This window comes from Fistularia commersonii, chromosome 2, assembly GCF_037954325.1.
Source record: "Fistularia commersonii isolate RoL2024-O1a breed Wild chromosome 2, RoL_Fcom_v1.0, whole genome shotgun sequence".
Classification (NCBI taxonomy): Eukaryota; Metazoa; Chordata; class Actinopteri; order Syngnathiformes; family Fistulariidae; genus Fistularia; species Fistularia commersonii.
Genome location: NC_141285.1, coordinates 3,412,144 through 3,428,735, shown reverse-complemented (window position 1 = coordinate 3,428,735; position 16,592 = coordinate 3,412,144). Strand labels below are relative to the sequence as shown.

Sequence of the window (16,592 nt, the reverse complement as noted above, 5' to 3'; positions counted from 1 at the left end):
TTAAAAATCTTTGACAGGAAAAAAAAAAAAGAATAAACACAAAAAAATTTTAAATCCACATCCTGGTTATTTTGCTGTAACGGCTTACCACTCTTAGTATTTCAAACTTATCCTGAAAATTTGTTTTTGTTTCAATTTCTTTAATTTAATTTGCAGATTCAATTTACTTTTCAAGTATCTTTTAATAAAGTCTGTTGAGGTCAAGCAAAACTTAAACGGACAAAAAAGGACAGACAAGATTTACTGACTTTCTCACACTGCTGATTCACAATGAATAGGTCTGTCAATAATCTACAAAGTTTTTGCTGGTTAATCACAAAAATGTCAAATATTCTGCATGCAGGCAGATCCATTAAATTAAAAAAAAAAGCGGACATTATTAAGCATTTTTCTTTGTTATCAAACATAATGAATATAGTGATAAGCCATAATTAATGTATTCTCACCATTATCTTAATATTTTTTCAGAATCTCCTGAAAATGCAGCCATAATGCTTTATATTTAAATTGTAGAATAATCAATACCTTTTTCGTTCAGTAATGAGAGAAAGACTATTTCCATTTAATTGTCAATGAAGATTCATTAATCCTTTGCAGGAGATTCTAAAAGTAAACAGGGATTATCAAGGGGGATTTTTTTTTTTCAGCCAGTAATTTAATCTTTTGTATGAGTGTATTAGTCGGAATTTTGCCAAAAGGTTTTATACAATTCAAAGATAAAGCTCTTATTTCAATGTTTCTGCTCAGCTCTGAAGAATATCTTTTTCATGGTCTCTTCAAAATGATTCAAATATTTCATGATATTAAAACATTTCGGTGAACACACTGAAAATTATAGTTTTGGGGAATCAATATCAGTTTTTTTTTGTTTTAAATTAAAACAATTTAATTCCAAATGCACAAAAGGACGACTAAGGAAAAAAGATATTGTTATAGTTAAATGATGACTTTAATTGTAATAATTTGTTCGCCAACAATCATCTGGATCTATAGATGTCTGTCTTGCAGTTTATGTTGCAAATACATTTGGCAATCCATAAAGAACACAATTGAAGGATGAATGTGTGAGAGTTGTTTCATGGTGAAGATCATCCTTTTTTGAGGCGCAGTGAGACACTTCATCTGCGGGGAAAAAAAAAAAAAAAAAGAAACTTCTAAGTATAGATCAATTAAACTGTCATCTTTATTTACAGCTAATATTCTGTCTGGCTTATTGCCATTCATAATTGGGATTCAGCCTTTTGCAGGAAAAAATTATGCAGAAAAGAGATTGTGTGAATGACTGCGAGGTGAGCGTAAACAAACTGAATTGATTGAATGTATTTTAAGAACACAGAAATGCAAATCCTCGTGATATAAGAAGTTCGAAACGAAACGCGCCGTACGTACCGTGTGTTCCCGTGACCTTGTGATGCGGCGTCTCGGCTTTCTCAGCATGACCTCTCCTCAGAAGATGGATCGTCTGACCGGAGGTCTGTCTGACCCTCAGAAGATCTGCAACGACAAAGACACATTGCGCATCCTTGACTTTTGCAAGCAACTACCCAGAAAAGCAGAATGCTTATTAACTCATCACATGTTGCACGGCTGGAAATTGAGTGTTTCTTTATGCGTGTAAAACCTACTGTCCAGGATACTGGTCATGCTACGCGTGGTTTGTTGAATGCTGCTGTGCCACTGACTGAGGATGATACAGCCGACACCTCCGAGAGACAACAGCAAAGCAGTCTCCAGAGGCTTATTCAGCGCACATTTTCCAGCGCTGGAGGAGGAGAGACGTGTATATAAGCTCGAAAACGAACTAGAAAACTACTTGACACATGAACAAATAAAAAAAATTATACCTTTTCTGCATATCAGGGTTCCATTGTTGAACAGCACTGGCGTTTTTCTGGACCCTGTCAAAGAGCAGTGCCAGATGACATCCTACGGAGAAACAAACATAGCATCTTGATATTGTCAAATGAACGTGTTGTTCATTACCTTATAGTGTTTTAATGTGCTTTAAGAAAACTATTTTGAATGTTATTTGGAACTGCTGCACCAGGTTACAATAGAGGAGCTGATTTGCGTACATGCGCATTTGGTTAAATCGGGGTTAAAAATCAAAGTTATCATGTTTGATAGTTGGAGTAAAAATAGCAATGGATTTTAAAAAGCTATTACATAAAAAAAAAAAAAAAAAAGGTAATGCAGCCAAAAAGGCTTTTAGCATGTTGCTAAAGCAGAGACACACTGTTACTTCAATGCTGACAAATCAAGACATGACCTGAGCATGATAACTTTAAATATATTGTTGGGCGTGACAAATTTATCATCTGGCATCAGGGATGTGTGTGTGTGTGTGTGTGAGTGACGCATTCTACAATCTTCACTTTGTTAGCACCTTCTCCATGCCAGCGCTGCCTCTGACCCCACTACCAGCGACGGGGGAAAAAATAGATCACTGTATGTTTATAAATCACAATTTTGGATGGAATTTGACCAAAAAAAAAACCAAAAAAAACGACCCTCCGGCTGCAGGTACAGGAGTACGAAATGTAGAACGACCTGCTGAAGAACTCGTTCTGCCCAAAAGGCATCAGATACCTAAACGGCCGATACTTGTTTTTCTGCACTTTTGCCTTGCACCTTTAAGAGTTGCACACCAGCCGCGCTCAGTGTTTTACGTGCACTGCCAAACACCGTTGATACAGTATTTATAATAATGTTTATTATCAATACAAATCCAAAAGAACTGTGGACAGCAAAGTAAGAATATCATCGTACAGGGAAACACCTTTCCACACTGTACGTATGACAGCACTTTGAGTCTTGAAATTTGGTCATTTCATGACAATAAACATACTGAGCTAGCAAAAAAAAAAAAGAAAAAAAAAAAACATATGAAGATTTTTGCTCATGATAATATTTGATATCACAATCTCGCTAGTATATATATATATATAAATACACACACACACACACGAAACACTGATATACAGGACTCTCAGAAAATTTGAATATTGTGATAAAGTTCTTTATCTTCTGTAATGATATTTAAAAAACAAAAATTACTTTTTCATGATATTCTAATATTTTGAGATCGGATTTTTGAGTTTTCTTAAGATGTAAGCGATAATCAGCAATATCAAAATAGTAAAAAGGCTTGCAATACTTCAGTTGATTTGGAATGAATCCAGAATGTATGACATTTTTGTTTTTGTAATTGCATTACAGAAGACAAAGAACTTTATCACAATATTCTAATTTTCTAAGACAGTCCTGCACTAACTTGTCAATAATTGTGCAATAGAAAAAAGAATACAGGGAAATAACACACTTCCTTGACTGAATCAGAGTGCAGATGTGCAAAGTTTTTATGCAGCATGTTGTAAGAACGAATAAATACTGCGCAAAACTCCTTGTCTGCGTCGCAAAGAGCAAAAAAATAAATAAAAAAACAATTATTAAAATGCGCCATTGCCTAATCACATCCAATGCCCAATTAAGGGGGAAGAATAACAGCAGGAATTCAGCCCATGTGTCAGTCAAACTGTAGTTCGCAGCAGTGACGGCTGTTCCACTTGTCTGTCCTGCGGCCGTGGTTCAGGCCATTCTGACACTCTGTCAATCACATCCTCAGAATACCTTTATTTGCTGATGAACGGGAGCGAGGGAGGAAGCCACGTCCATGAGGCCTGAGCTGGTTTTTGAAATTACTTTGAACGTTTTTTTTTTTTATGAGCTGAGCGGTAAATTTTCCAGTGGGATATCACATTTTTCAGCCTCTTAAGAAAAAAAAAAAAAAATTTCGGTCTGTAAATCACAGACACTAGATGAAGAGGCGTTTTAAGATTAGCTCCAGAGGGTTTAAAAAAAAAAAAAAAAAAAAAAAAAAAAACTTAATGAAAATCAAGGATTAAATCTTTATTTTCTTCCTTATAATTAAGTCAGAGCAAATATTGATACAAACTCTTCAAAATACTTTAATGTGCCTAGCCATCTTTAGCCAATCCCACCAGATATGTTATCCTAAATAATCCAAATACACCCCAATATAGTCAATTATCTGAATATTGTGATGTAATTTATCCAAATCAGGGGTTTATCTAAATATCATTTAGGTCCGGGTGCCACGTACGGTCCAATTTGATATCAAGGGTGCCGGACCAGTAAAAATCATTACCTAGAAGTGACACTAAGTCCAAATTTTTCCTTTTTTTTAAATGTAAAAGAGGTAAACATGTAAATTATAAATCTTTATAATTAATGAAAAGTTACTCTAAAAAATACACAAGGAATTAATACTAAAAATGAATATGAAATAAGAATTGATGAAATAGCACACAAAAAATATTGTTGAGTTTCAGAGAGAAAATCATGTCACTGTGGGAAATTTTGCCACACAAATTTATTAGAAAATTGATTTGTAGCATGTATAAGAGGAGGTTTTATGTTTCCATGGCTTTTTTTTTTAATTTTGGCCATTTTTTTGCTATAATTTTTGTGTTCTTTTTATAGAAATAAGATGGTTCACACAATGTCACTAGATGTTTTTTTTCCCCATCAGAGAATCATTTTGTTTTCAAATTTTGAAGCAAAAAAAAAAAAACATTGCAAAATTACTTTATTGCTTCCTTGCCTGGTTTTTTTTTTTTTTTTTTATTTATTTTTTCATTTTTTTTAAACCCACTGTATAAACCCCCCAGATGCATGTGAGAAAAAGTGCGCACGAACACAAAGATTTGATTTAAGGCAGGGGGCCACAAAATATTGTGGCCTGTATAGCAATACTGTATATCAATTAAAATTTGAATATTATGTATTACATTAGTGAATATTCAGAAAAATATTTAATTCGTCAATGACAAAAAATGTTATATATGTGATTTCAGGCTATATAATATTAGAAAAAGATGTAGTGTGCATGAATTGTAGTACCAGAAAGATTGAGTGCTGCAAGTTTCGCCGGTGGGATGTTCGCCAGAAAGTTCTCCGTCCCCAGGTAAATAAAGCCACTCGATTTGTAAAGCAGCTGCTGCACCTCACAAACACTTAAGGAGTAGAGAAGCGGTGATTAAGTAAATGGTAATGTGACTTTTTTCCTGGTTTTCCTAAAAAAAAAAAAAAAAGGACTAAACAACTGATTTGCTCTGTTTAGGGCAAAAGTCCATGAGGATCTAACCTGGGTGTTTGCGGGCAGCCCATGAAGCCCTCCAAAAGATGGATGTAGGGTTCTAAAATTTTCTTCATCCTTTTGCCCAGGCTGGGACCGTCTAGACGGACAACAACACGCAAGCTGACATTAACCTTGTAAAAGCAGAAACACTGCACAGATTTCAAAGTTGTTTTTTTCTACAGAGCTATCAAACATTTTTGCTGTGGATCACCTTATGGCAAGTACACAACCTTTAATTTTTTTTTAATAAACCACATAAAAATATTCATCAATGACTGCATTCAGGATGTAGGAATAATGCTATAATTGTGTTAATCACCTTATATACCACGTGTACATTGTTTGATACATTTGTTTTTCAAAGTATGCAACTCATTTTAACATCTAAACAGCCCTCTTTTTGACATTTGTGTCACTACTTCCAGGCATTTCACACACACACACACACACACACACACACACACACACACACACACACACACACACACACACACACACACACACACACACACACACACACACACACACACACACACACACACACACACACACACACACACCCTTCCCCCCCCATTGCAAAATAATTGATCTACTGACCAACGTTGCTGTCGTTGTAAGGATTAACAATATCTGTTAAATTTCAGGAAAAAAAAAACAAAACATCTCAGTTATGTGTTAAACCACTACATTCTAATGCTGGATTTATACAATAAAAACACTCGTATCCCTAAAGTTGTCTGAAACTGAGACTTTTTATGTGGCTTTCAAATTTTATTTTTTTGCTTTGAAACCGACTCGTTTTGGAACTCATTAAAGGTGGATACCACTAAAAATTTTGCTTGTCAACAGGCAAAGATAAGGAATTCAAAGTTTGTTACCCAGAGTTAATGTTGGCACAAGTATTAACTTTTCATAATAATAAGAAATCTATGATAAAAAGGTTTCTGATAAAACACAAATATCTAGATATCCAAATGACATCCTGTTGATGAAAACGACATGGCACACAGGAAAACAATCACTAGCGATTAATGGTGTTTTTTATTGTCCAATCTCCATTTAAAATTGTAGGTAAAAAAAAAAAAAAAAAAAAAAAAGACCGAAATTATTTGTCATGCATCTTGCAACCTGAAACTAGCAGCGCAAAAACACTTAAAACCAGACAAAGTGTTAAAAGGGTGTTTTGCAAGGCGAAATGGTTCAAAGTGTAACAAAATAATGCTTGAAAATAAATTAAAAACATGACTTATATGGCCTGTATATAAATTAAAATTTGAATATTATGTATTACATTACTGAATATTCTGAATAATACAGATTTTTTTTTACATGTGATTTCTCAGTTTGGAAAAAAAAAATGACTGAAATTTTGTTTCATGCATCTTGCAACCTGAAACTAGCAGCGCAAAACATGCAAAAACCAGACTAAAAGTGTTAAAAGAATGGGGTGTTTTGCGAAGCGAAACGGCTCAAAATGTAACAAAACAACGCTTAAAAATAAATAAAAACCTAAATACAAAAAAAAAAAAAGGTAATCAAAAAGAAGAAGGATACATGTGAAGTTCTTTGTGCTCACTGAGGAGGTGTGGGAAGACAAGGCACTGCAGGGGGATACCTGGGAAAATATTAAATGCATATTTTTTTTTAGTTTAGACAACAATTACAGACACATTATATACAAAGTATAAGAAAATGATGTCTATGGCACATCAGAAGAGAATACGAGAGCGGGCTTTAGATGGATATATCAGGAAACGGGATCAAAATAAAAGGACATGTTCAGAGGCAACCGGGATCTTTATGAAATCACATTATGTAATTGATTGAAAATGCACACATAAAAGAGAGGAGGGGGAAACTTATATAATTGCCACTGCTGACAGCAGGTAAAAGTAATATTGCCGTCTGTATCTGGTCAGCCCAGATTAATTTACTGAACTCACCCTTTTGATGGCTTGACTTTGATCGGGCTTCCCCTTCGCTTTTTTGCCACCTTTGGACTCCTTTTTATTCTCACTTTCATCAGCTACAAACAGGAAGCGGAATTAATGCACACTACGCCACCGGTCGGATAGATTACACAGCATTTAAATCGGCAGAAGGAAGAAGTTTCCTTACCACCGCGACGTGGTATCATTTCACTGAATGGCAGTTGAATTTGGTATTTATTTTAAATGGGTTTTATCAACACGTCTTCTGCACTGATGCGTGAGTAGTCGATACAATTAGGGTAGGAATTTATTGAAAACCAAGACGTCAAAAGACTCCATCTCAATGGCATCTGTGATTACTTCAATTTTAACTGAGAGCCACTTGCGAAGCGTCAATAAACTGCTATGAAAAATATCACCGGCCGGAAATATCCACATTATAAAATGCATGTTCTAATTCCAGTGTTTTTTTTTTTTCTTTTTTTAAACCAAAAAACAAAAAAGGTAAAATAAAAAGCTTTTCAGTGAGAATGATCAAGCTAGCTTAGCTACAGTGGTGTATCATTTGAAAAAGAAGAAAAAAAAAAAAAAAAGCTTGACCTCAATTCAACTACTTCAAGTGATGAAAAGAGCATTCTGGTAGTCAGACATTTTCAGCGAAAAGCAAACAAAAATGTCATGTTTTTAAAGGTGGTGAATTGAAGAAAAAAAAAAACATCTTGTAAACCATAAAAAAAAAAGTCACAGAAAAAAAAGAAATGTTTACACAACATTTTGTTGCTAAACATGTCTCGCAGGTTAAAATCTGAGCTGGTGAGATTAGACACGCAAGCATGTTCAACCTGAGGGCAATTTTTGGGGATAATTTGTGCTAATATTCCCAGTGCCTTTTCAGAACAACAAGACCTTTCCAAGGAGGTTTCAGGCACACTTTCACTTTTATACAAAAGTATGATATAGATGCAAAATGAATATAGTAATTACTGTTGAAGAAGCAAAGCAAGCAAAACATTTATTTTCCCGGTGAAATCGCTTATTCAGAGAATGGAAGATCTGAGGTGTATTCATGTGGTTTTCCTGCAGATGGAATATAATGATATATATAGTTATCAGAATAATAGTCACTTTCATTCCCCGCATTATGCAAATAATTCAACCTTTAAAAAGTGGACCGTCTGCAGCTTCAGATTCAGTGTTGCTCTTTACCCCCTTCCTTTCCATTCCAAAATATGAATGTGAACAACTCCCCCAAGGACTAACATTGTATGTTTTCATTTATTTTACTTCCACAGAACCCTTTTTTTTTTTTTGTTGAGACACGATTTCATCAAGCAAAGTGCTCATAGAAAATGTTTCAACACACATACTCCTCCGTATTTTGAAAATCTTCAACTCCTGTATTAAGCTTTATTTTTAAAAGACGCTTTTAAAGGACAGAAACAATCCCCCTCGCCGGAGATTAACGGACGATTCTTTTTAGGAAAAAAAAAGGTTGTCACACACTTTGTATTAGAAGGAAAAAACATGCAAGTTGTTAGCTGTGCAAAGCTAAAAAGCCAGAATTTGTGATATTTGGAATTTGTTAATGCACATCGTTGTGCAAATTGCACGTCTGCGAAGGGGCATTACTGAAAAGTTTATTCTGGGAATCAGAACAGGCTGGCAGAGTTGCAATGCTGGCAAAATTGTGTTTACTGAATTCAAACTGTATCTAATTCTGTTTCAAACGCGTTTTGTAAAAGAGAACAATGACCGCCAATGATGACGATGCCTTCGACTAAATCCTATCTTTTTCGTGATGCGACGCTAAGAATGACCACAATTCAAGTCATTCAATAAAAAGGTGTTAAATACATTTCCATGACAACTTTAAATGGATATTAACTTTCCCCTTAAAGTTTGATTGTACTGGAAAAGAACATTTTCTATTTAGTCAACACGTGCACAGTAAAACTTGGTCAATTACACACAAGCTCAGGCTCAGAGGGTGGCGATAGTTGGCGATAATTTCTCTTAAAATAAGTCTACAATTTACTGGATCTCATTTTTTAACAGGTATCAGCATATATTTTTGAAAGACATCAAAGTATGACACAATAAGTCTGAAAAAAACGTCAAGTTTGGCAAACTAAAGAATCATTCCAGTAGGTTTATTTTCTGTGCAAATAAAAAAAAATCCAAATTAGAAATTAGATTCCCTCTTAAATAATAGAGAATATATTTAATTTTATGACTATACCCCTATGTACCGCCACCATTTTTTATTTTTAACAGGTATGAGCATATATTTTTGAAAGACAGCATGTTTCGTCAAAGTACACCACAATATGTCTGAAAAAAAACATCAAGTTTAGTAAACTAAAGAATCATTCCAGTAGGTTTATTTTCTGTGCAAATAATTTTCCTTAAATCCAAATTAGATTTTGTCTTAAATAATATAGAGAATATATTTAATCTTACAACTATGCCCATATGTACCGCAGTAGCCATCCATCACTTTTCACTGAATTTCTTAGACAGAATAAATTGACATTTAAAAAAAAAAAAAAAAAAAAAATACTGAGCATCTTTGGACTTCAAATACCTTTTCTACATTCTTTTTCTGGCAGGCGGCTGTGGAGAAGCTGAAGTGAGAAGTCTCGTGACACAGAACGCAAACTTTCGTCCTGCAGCACAGACAGGGCTTCCAACGGCAACTCCAGCAACTTCCTGTCCGCCAACAACACCACAAATTCCCCTACATCCAGCGGGGATTTATCGGAACACACGGAACTCGCTGTTCCTTTACCGTTGTGCTGTTTGTCTTCCTTATCTTTGAGTTTGGTCATGCTAGAGTGCGGAGCTGGTGCTTTATGAGGTCTGGAGAGAAAGAAAATGCAGGCAGCAAGAGATCAAGTTAATAGCGTAAGACAAGATAAGCTGTCGAAAATGTAAAAAGGTAGCCTTTGCTTTTTGTCAATTTGTTGCCTGCAAGGACACGGCGTAGAATAAGGCTGCATTTTCTAATTACCATGTACCTTTACGTATAAAGTGATTTACTTTTCTGTGGGAAGAACCTATCAGCGTGTCCTATATTTTTCCAACTTTTGTTGAAGTTGCAAAGGTCCATCCTAAGATGCAGCAATCCTGGTCAATCTTTGTGCTTCTAAATCAATCGCAGGTGAATCCAGTGTCATTTTTTTATGCGTCGGAAAACCAAACCACTGATATTTGATGACATCCTGGCGCTGGATTTTTGTGTAATTTTTCTTTGGACATCATTATATGTTCACAAATAGACGGCACTTCTGCATAAGGAGATGACCATTAAAAACAAAATCCTATTTTATTTTGACTTCTTTGTTATTTAAGCCTCCATAAGATTTCAAGCATGACATATTTTGCCATTGCTAGCGACGTCGCCCGAAGTGAGCCAGCCTGCCGCGGAAAATATTGAATAATGATGATTGGGTTTGCATCAGAACAAGATTTACGAAAAAAATCAAACAAACTTAACCACAAAGTGGCAGAATAAACCGGTCGCTTTAAGCTTGGAGGACAGTTGTCTGCGCAAATTTAAGACATTAACTGTTGAGGTGATGTCCTCTGACTTCAACATCAGTGTTCAAACCATGCAGAGCTATTCATAGAATAAGTCTAAGTAGCTGCATAAAAGTATTACATCACAAATGATCAATCATAGCAATAAATTCAGCGTCGTAAAGCAAAGTGCCATCGGAATCCGGAGAAGCGGAAACATGATCTGAACGTAACTTCTCGCCCTGACAGTCCGACGGATGAGTCATTTTCGGCAGATGCCAAGACGACATTATCCTACTGTATTGAATGGGAGGGATTCTTTTATTTTTACACGATAATCGGGACAAGCCACCTTTGCTCAAGCGATGGGAGTTTCTAAACTAATTTTTGTTATCGTTTGATGCAAGATAAGGTCAGATGAGTTTGATATGGAAGAATTTAACCGGCCAGGACGGGGTCATGACCTCAACCATATCAATACCTTTGGTATGAAATTGAATGGAGATTACGAGTATTTGTGTCAGACCTTATAAACACTCATTTGAATAAAAGTGAAATTTACAAACTCAAATTCACAAACATTGATACCATTAGACAGTTGTAAATGCTTCTTGAAAAAAAAAAAAATTATATATATATATATATATATATATATATTAAACATCTTAAGTATCAAAGTCCAGGCATCCCAGTGCTTTTTATATAAAATTGTATCTTTTACGACTTCAAAAGTCTTTATTTCCTGCAGGGAACAACATTTAACAGCTATAAAAAAAAAAATTTAAAAAAAAAGTGACATATACGTTACCTCAAGAGTGAAAAGTCAAACTGTTTCAGGAGAGGATTCAAGTATTGTTCCATGTGTTGCACTATTTCTTTGAAGCAGTTTAATTTAATTTCACCTGGAGACGCCTGTATCGTGGACAAAGTAGAAGAGAAAACGAAAGAAAGGGCAGGTCCAGGATATGTTAGATCTTTTTTAATCTCACTTCATTTCAGCTACACAAATGTATATGAACTGCCCTTACAAATTATTACGGAGGAATAAATTACTGTAATTTCTGGACGAAAACAAGCCGCATCACCTAGCGGATCGCTATCTTAGTCTTCCTCCTGCGCACTAAAACCATTAAAGTACACTGCTCAAAAAAATAAAGGGAACACTTAAAAACACATCCTAGATCTAAATGAATGAAATATTCTTCTGAAATAGTTTGCTCTTTACACAGTTGAATGTGCTGACAACAAAATCACACAAAAATGATCAATGGAAATCAATTGTATCAACCCATGGAGGTCTGGATTAGGAATCCCACTCAAAATTAAAGTGTAAAAACAAACTCCAGGCTGATCCAACTTTGATGTAATGTCCTTAAAACAAGTCAAAATGAATCTGTGTTGCTTCCTGAGTGGACACTATGATTTCACACAAGAATGATTGACTTGGAGTTACATTGTGTTGTTCAAGTGTTCCCTTTATTTTTTTGAGCAGTATAGTTTTCTTCAATGCTGGAATTGAACAGCCTCGGATTTTTAGGGTAATGTCATTGGTCCGAAGAGATGACTAAACGTTTTGGCTGCTTTTAGTCCAGAATTTACGGTAATTTAGACTCATAGCTGATACTACTTGTGGAGAAAAAAAACAAAAGGCCTTAAAAAAAAAAAAAAAAAAAAAGACATACAAGGCGTGAAACTCGATTCTCTTGAGGGGTTTCCACTCTGCCCTCGCTGTGTTGCCAACGAGATTCCTTGAGGAGGGCTCGTCTTTTTTCCCGCCCAAAGGCCCGGGTTCGCTCCCGGAGTGCCAGCAGAGCCCTCGGGCAGACCGAAGCCTTGGCCACCCTCGTGCACATCACGCTACCTGCAGCCACAGAATTGACACCCAATCAGAAATGCATACACAGACACATACAGGCCTTGTAATTGGTCCCTGCGAGGACTCCCGCAAACTCCTCATCTAAGATTTTTTTTTGCCTTCATCTCGTGTTTTTCCTCACCATGGTTTCGGTTCCTTACGTTTCACACGGACTCAAAGAAGAAATTCAAAATACGAGCCTTTCCTCCCGACCCTGCTATTGTTAGAAGATCTAATGTCAGACTAGTTTCCCCAATAGGTAATACAGTATTGTTTATACCCTGTGATGACTTGTGAATTAGTTTTTCCAAGCAAATATTAAAACAATCGAATTTGTTATTTCATCTTTCTTTATAAAATAATGTGCAATTTCTAATTGTGATAATGATATCAGTTCATGAGTCGCTCATTGCTTTCCCTTTATATTAGTTCCTGATCATAGAAGTTAAAATATATAAGAAAACATGGAGTATTTATGGACTTTTCCGTAACCGTTAAACCAGTTCCACCTGCCGATGAATGTTTGATCTTAAAGTGAATGATCTTTCCAGGAAATGTGAGATTAGCGGAAGCAAATGCCTCAATAAACGTATAAAAAGGACTTGCGTGAATCATACAAACCCTTAGAAGTGACACAAAATAAAGGAATGCAAAAGGTTACATAAGTCAGAAAGACGGATAAAACTGTGACTCTTCATAAACACACACCATATTTGAAGTCTAAAACAACTTGACCAAATCTATACTTAAATATAGGTTTGGTCAAGTTGTTTTGTGCATATTGAATTAATGTTTCAAACACTGGAATGTAGATTTCCTACTTGAGCAAATGAGAATATATAAAATCAGCTATGTTTTTAAAAGAATTATAAAAAAATTATTAAATATGTGAACCCGACACACGCACTGAGTGAATTTGTACTGTAAAAACGAATAAAAAAAAAAAAAGGAAACTCTAAAGGCTGTTCACTCTTACCTTGTAACATCTTTCCTTTTGAACTGGTCAGCTTATAGAGAGCCCCATACAGTTCTGACCTATAAACACCAAAAAAAGACATACTTTTTGAATAGATTTCAAAATATTAATCGGCAAATGACATGTTATATTCAAAAGGTGTATTTATCCCGCAGATATTTTACCATTTACAGTTATGATATTGATTTAAAGACAAACTTAAGCAATGAAAAACGCTATTATTATTGAAAAAGTGCATTATCATGGAATTCCATATAAAACGCAGGTAGCTGCAATATTGCTAATCAGCCACTGATACAAAGTAGACTTTGCACGGAGCACAAACTCCCTTTATCTGTACAAAACCAGGCAGAAAACTAGTTAATAACCAGTTGTAGTTATTTTAATAGTCCATGGATGAGGGCAAAGGTCCCTAATCACATCTTAACATTCAGGCGGTTTTTTGTGTGTTTCAATCTTACTAATGTGAGGAAGTCATACATTGCGTGCACAATTATTAGGAAAGTAGTTTTAAGGATTCATTTTGTTGTTTTACAACTACAGAGCTCTTGGTCAAATCCAAAATGTCAACAAACCCTCGAACCTTAACATTTAAGTAGTAAAAGTGAAGTTTTGGCTTTCTTAAGAGAATATCTAGATGCACACCATTATTAGGCAACAATTAGTGTGCAGAATTATGAAAAAAAATAAAATAAAACACTTTCCAGTTGTGGAAAATGGCAGCACAGGCATATAATGGCTTCCTGGTTGCTTCATGTTTGATTCCTCGCAAATCTTTGACGGTTAATTTTCGACACATTTCTTGCAACCCTGTTGACTATTTGCACCAAAACATTTGATGGTTCTGTGATCACGCACCAATATCGTAGATATTTCAAGAGTGCTCCATCCCTCTGAAAGACTTTTTACAATTTTTGACTGTTCAGAGTCAGTTAAATCCCTTTATTTTGGTCAATGTTTCCTGAGAAAAATCTGCTTGGTAATTATGCACACCTTGATATAGGGTGTTAATCTCCTTAGGCCACACCCTCCCTCATTACTCTGATACACATCACCTGATATGCAATAAATCCAATTAGCATTCAAGGTTATACAACTTGATGATGATATGGTCAAAATAATCACTTGCCAAATAATTGTGCACACAGTGTACAAAAAACTGAAAAAAAAAAACTGGCAAATAAAAATCTGGTTAACCGAAAAATAGGGAACAATTACTTAAAACAGTGATAAAGAGAATTTACCCATCTTTAGAGTGCTGTAGTAGCAGGATCTTCATGTTGAGTGGAAGTTCTGCCAGGATATTTAGATGTTTGGGACTGATGGACAGATGGCTGAAGGCCTACAGAACAGGGAGTCATTTCAAGGGTCAGGATTACAGTAATTCTTAGGAAAGAAAGGAAAAGAAAATATAATATCTTAGAAGTTACTATTGAAAGTTGGGGTTCTGTAAACTAAAATATATCAATATGATTCATTTCAAATCTAAGAAATTGTGGATTTTTTTTTTTGTCTCGCTATCTTCTGTCTTCTGCCTTTCTAAATATATCTATATTCATATTTACATCCTTTTTTTTGACATTATAACTGGTACACTACTGTGACCAAGGAATTTCCCCTATGGGGATCAATAAACATTTTTTTATCTTATCTTAATAATTTATCTGTATATATGTTCATAACTGTGCAATATTTCACAACAGCTACGTGTACAATATTTTTTCATACTCTTGTGCACTCCTTATCTTTCACACTTAAGAAACTTTATAGTTTTCAGTTGTTACTTAAGACACTTTACAGTTTATTCGTATCTCTTATTCTCCCTTTTTCTCTTATTTTTTACTGTTTATACAATTTTTCTACTATTATTTATTAGTGTTATATTTTTCTTGTAACCGGCACAACAATTTCCTTCGGGATAAATAAAGTTATTCTTATTCTTATCTTATCTTATCTTATCTTATCTTATCTTATCTTATCTTATCTTATCTCATCCCAAATTTTTTTTGTGTTTGTTTTTTTTTTTTTTTCTACTTTACAATTAGGGGAAAGCCCAGTGTTCCACGTACCATCCACTATGATTTCATGTGTGATATAAAAACTTATTCACAAAACTGCAAGCTAAACTTTAATATCCTATCGGGAAGTCAAGGTAAAGGTCAGAACAGTCCTAATATTACATCCCCATCAAGGGAATTTATCGAGCAGTCTACGACAGTAACCATTAATCACAGGAGGTCGGGGGTCAGGTGCCCGGAGACCCGGTACCTTAGAGATCCTGATGAGGGAGTCCTCAACTTTCTTCAGCATGCTGCAGGGCCGCTCGTCCTGAGAGAGATTCCTCTGGAGGGAGAGCAGAGCCGAAAGCTGGGACGCGCCGACGTCAGAACATGCAGAACTAAGGAGCTCGGCCATCATAGCTGCAGCACAGCCACTCTGGAGAGAAAAGAAAAGAGGAGGAAGGCTATAGTAGGAATTAAAGTAGTTAATAAATCTGTAAAATATACATGAAGACAGATTGGATGGTGGCGTGCAGCTAATGACGTAAAGAAAAATTTAGTGTTTTTATGGTGGTGCTTCCTACGGTACATGCAGAGATTTTTACGTATTTTATTTTATGTTTATTTTTTTTTCTGTAAACAAAGCAGGTTACCTGAAACAAAGCGAGATATTGTCCGGCCAGGTCGGGTTCCGACTGGCCAAGACACTCCAGCAAATTAAGAGCGGCTTCAGTTGTGATGGGAGAAGGCAGCTTATGTTGCAGACACAGACGGACGGACTCGGCCAGTACTTTCTTAGCCTTGGACAGAAGCTGCTCGGCTTTTAGCCTCTTTTGCTGCGTGGTTGAGAGACATAAACATTTAAATATGAACAATAAGAAAGACCAAACTGTGGAGAATAAACAAAACTTAAGAGTTTCAGTTTGAATAGGTGGCGTAGTTTGTTCTGCTGGACCGTAATTATACTCACAAACTAATAATATCACAACAATATCACAACAATTGTATAGTTATTTTACTGCCTATTTGTATATTTCATATATATTTTATATATATTTTATTGCCTATTTGTATATTTTATACATATTTTATATATATTTTATTGCCTATTTGTATATTTTATATATAATTTATTGCCTATTTGTATATT

The 16,592-nt window shown here is 35.2% G+C and overlaps 1 protein-coding gene across 1 annotated transcript in view; it reads right to left on the bottom strand.

Moving 5' to 3' along the window:
* Window positions 1-329: 329 nt before the first annotated feature.
* Window positions 330-16,592, bottom strand: part of cfap46 (cilia and flagella associated protein 46) — a 60,516-nt gene continuing 44,253 nt past the window's right edge. The window contains exons 48-63 of the mRNA XM_086160507.1: window positions 16,096-16,278; window positions 15,711-15,878; window positions 14,687-14,784; window positions 13,443-13,501; window positions 12,294-12,472; window positions 11,420-11,523; window positions 9,677-9,951; window positions 7,105-7,187; window positions 6,716-6,776; window positions 5,759-5,791; window positions 5,168-5,258; window positions 4,924-5,036; window positions 1,845-1,926; window positions 1,626-1,762; window positions 1,390-1,494; window positions 330-1,122 (exon numbers count right to left, since the gene is read on the bottom strand). Coding sequence (XP_086016633.1) covers window positions 1,010-1,122; window positions 1,390-1,494; window positions 1,626-1,762; window positions 1,845-1,926; window positions 4,924-5,036; window positions 5,168-5,258; window positions 5,759-5,791; window positions 6,716-6,776; window positions 7,105-7,187; window positions 9,677-9,951; window positions 11,420-11,523; window positions 12,294-12,472; window positions 13,443-13,501; window positions 14,687-14,784; window positions 15,711-15,878; window positions 16,096-16,278 — 1,884 coding nt within the window. The 3' untranslated portion in view covers window positions 330-1,009. The remainder of the gene's footprint in view (window positions 1,123-1,389; window positions 1,495-1,625; window positions 1,763-1,844; window positions 1,927-4,923; window positions 5,037-5,167; window positions 5,259-5,758; window positions 5,792-6,715; window positions 6,777-7,104; window positions 7,188-9,676; window positions 9,952-11,419; window positions 11,524-12,293; window positions 12,473-13,442; window positions 13,502-14,686; window positions 14,785-15,710; window positions 15,879-16,095; window positions 16,279-16,592) is intronic.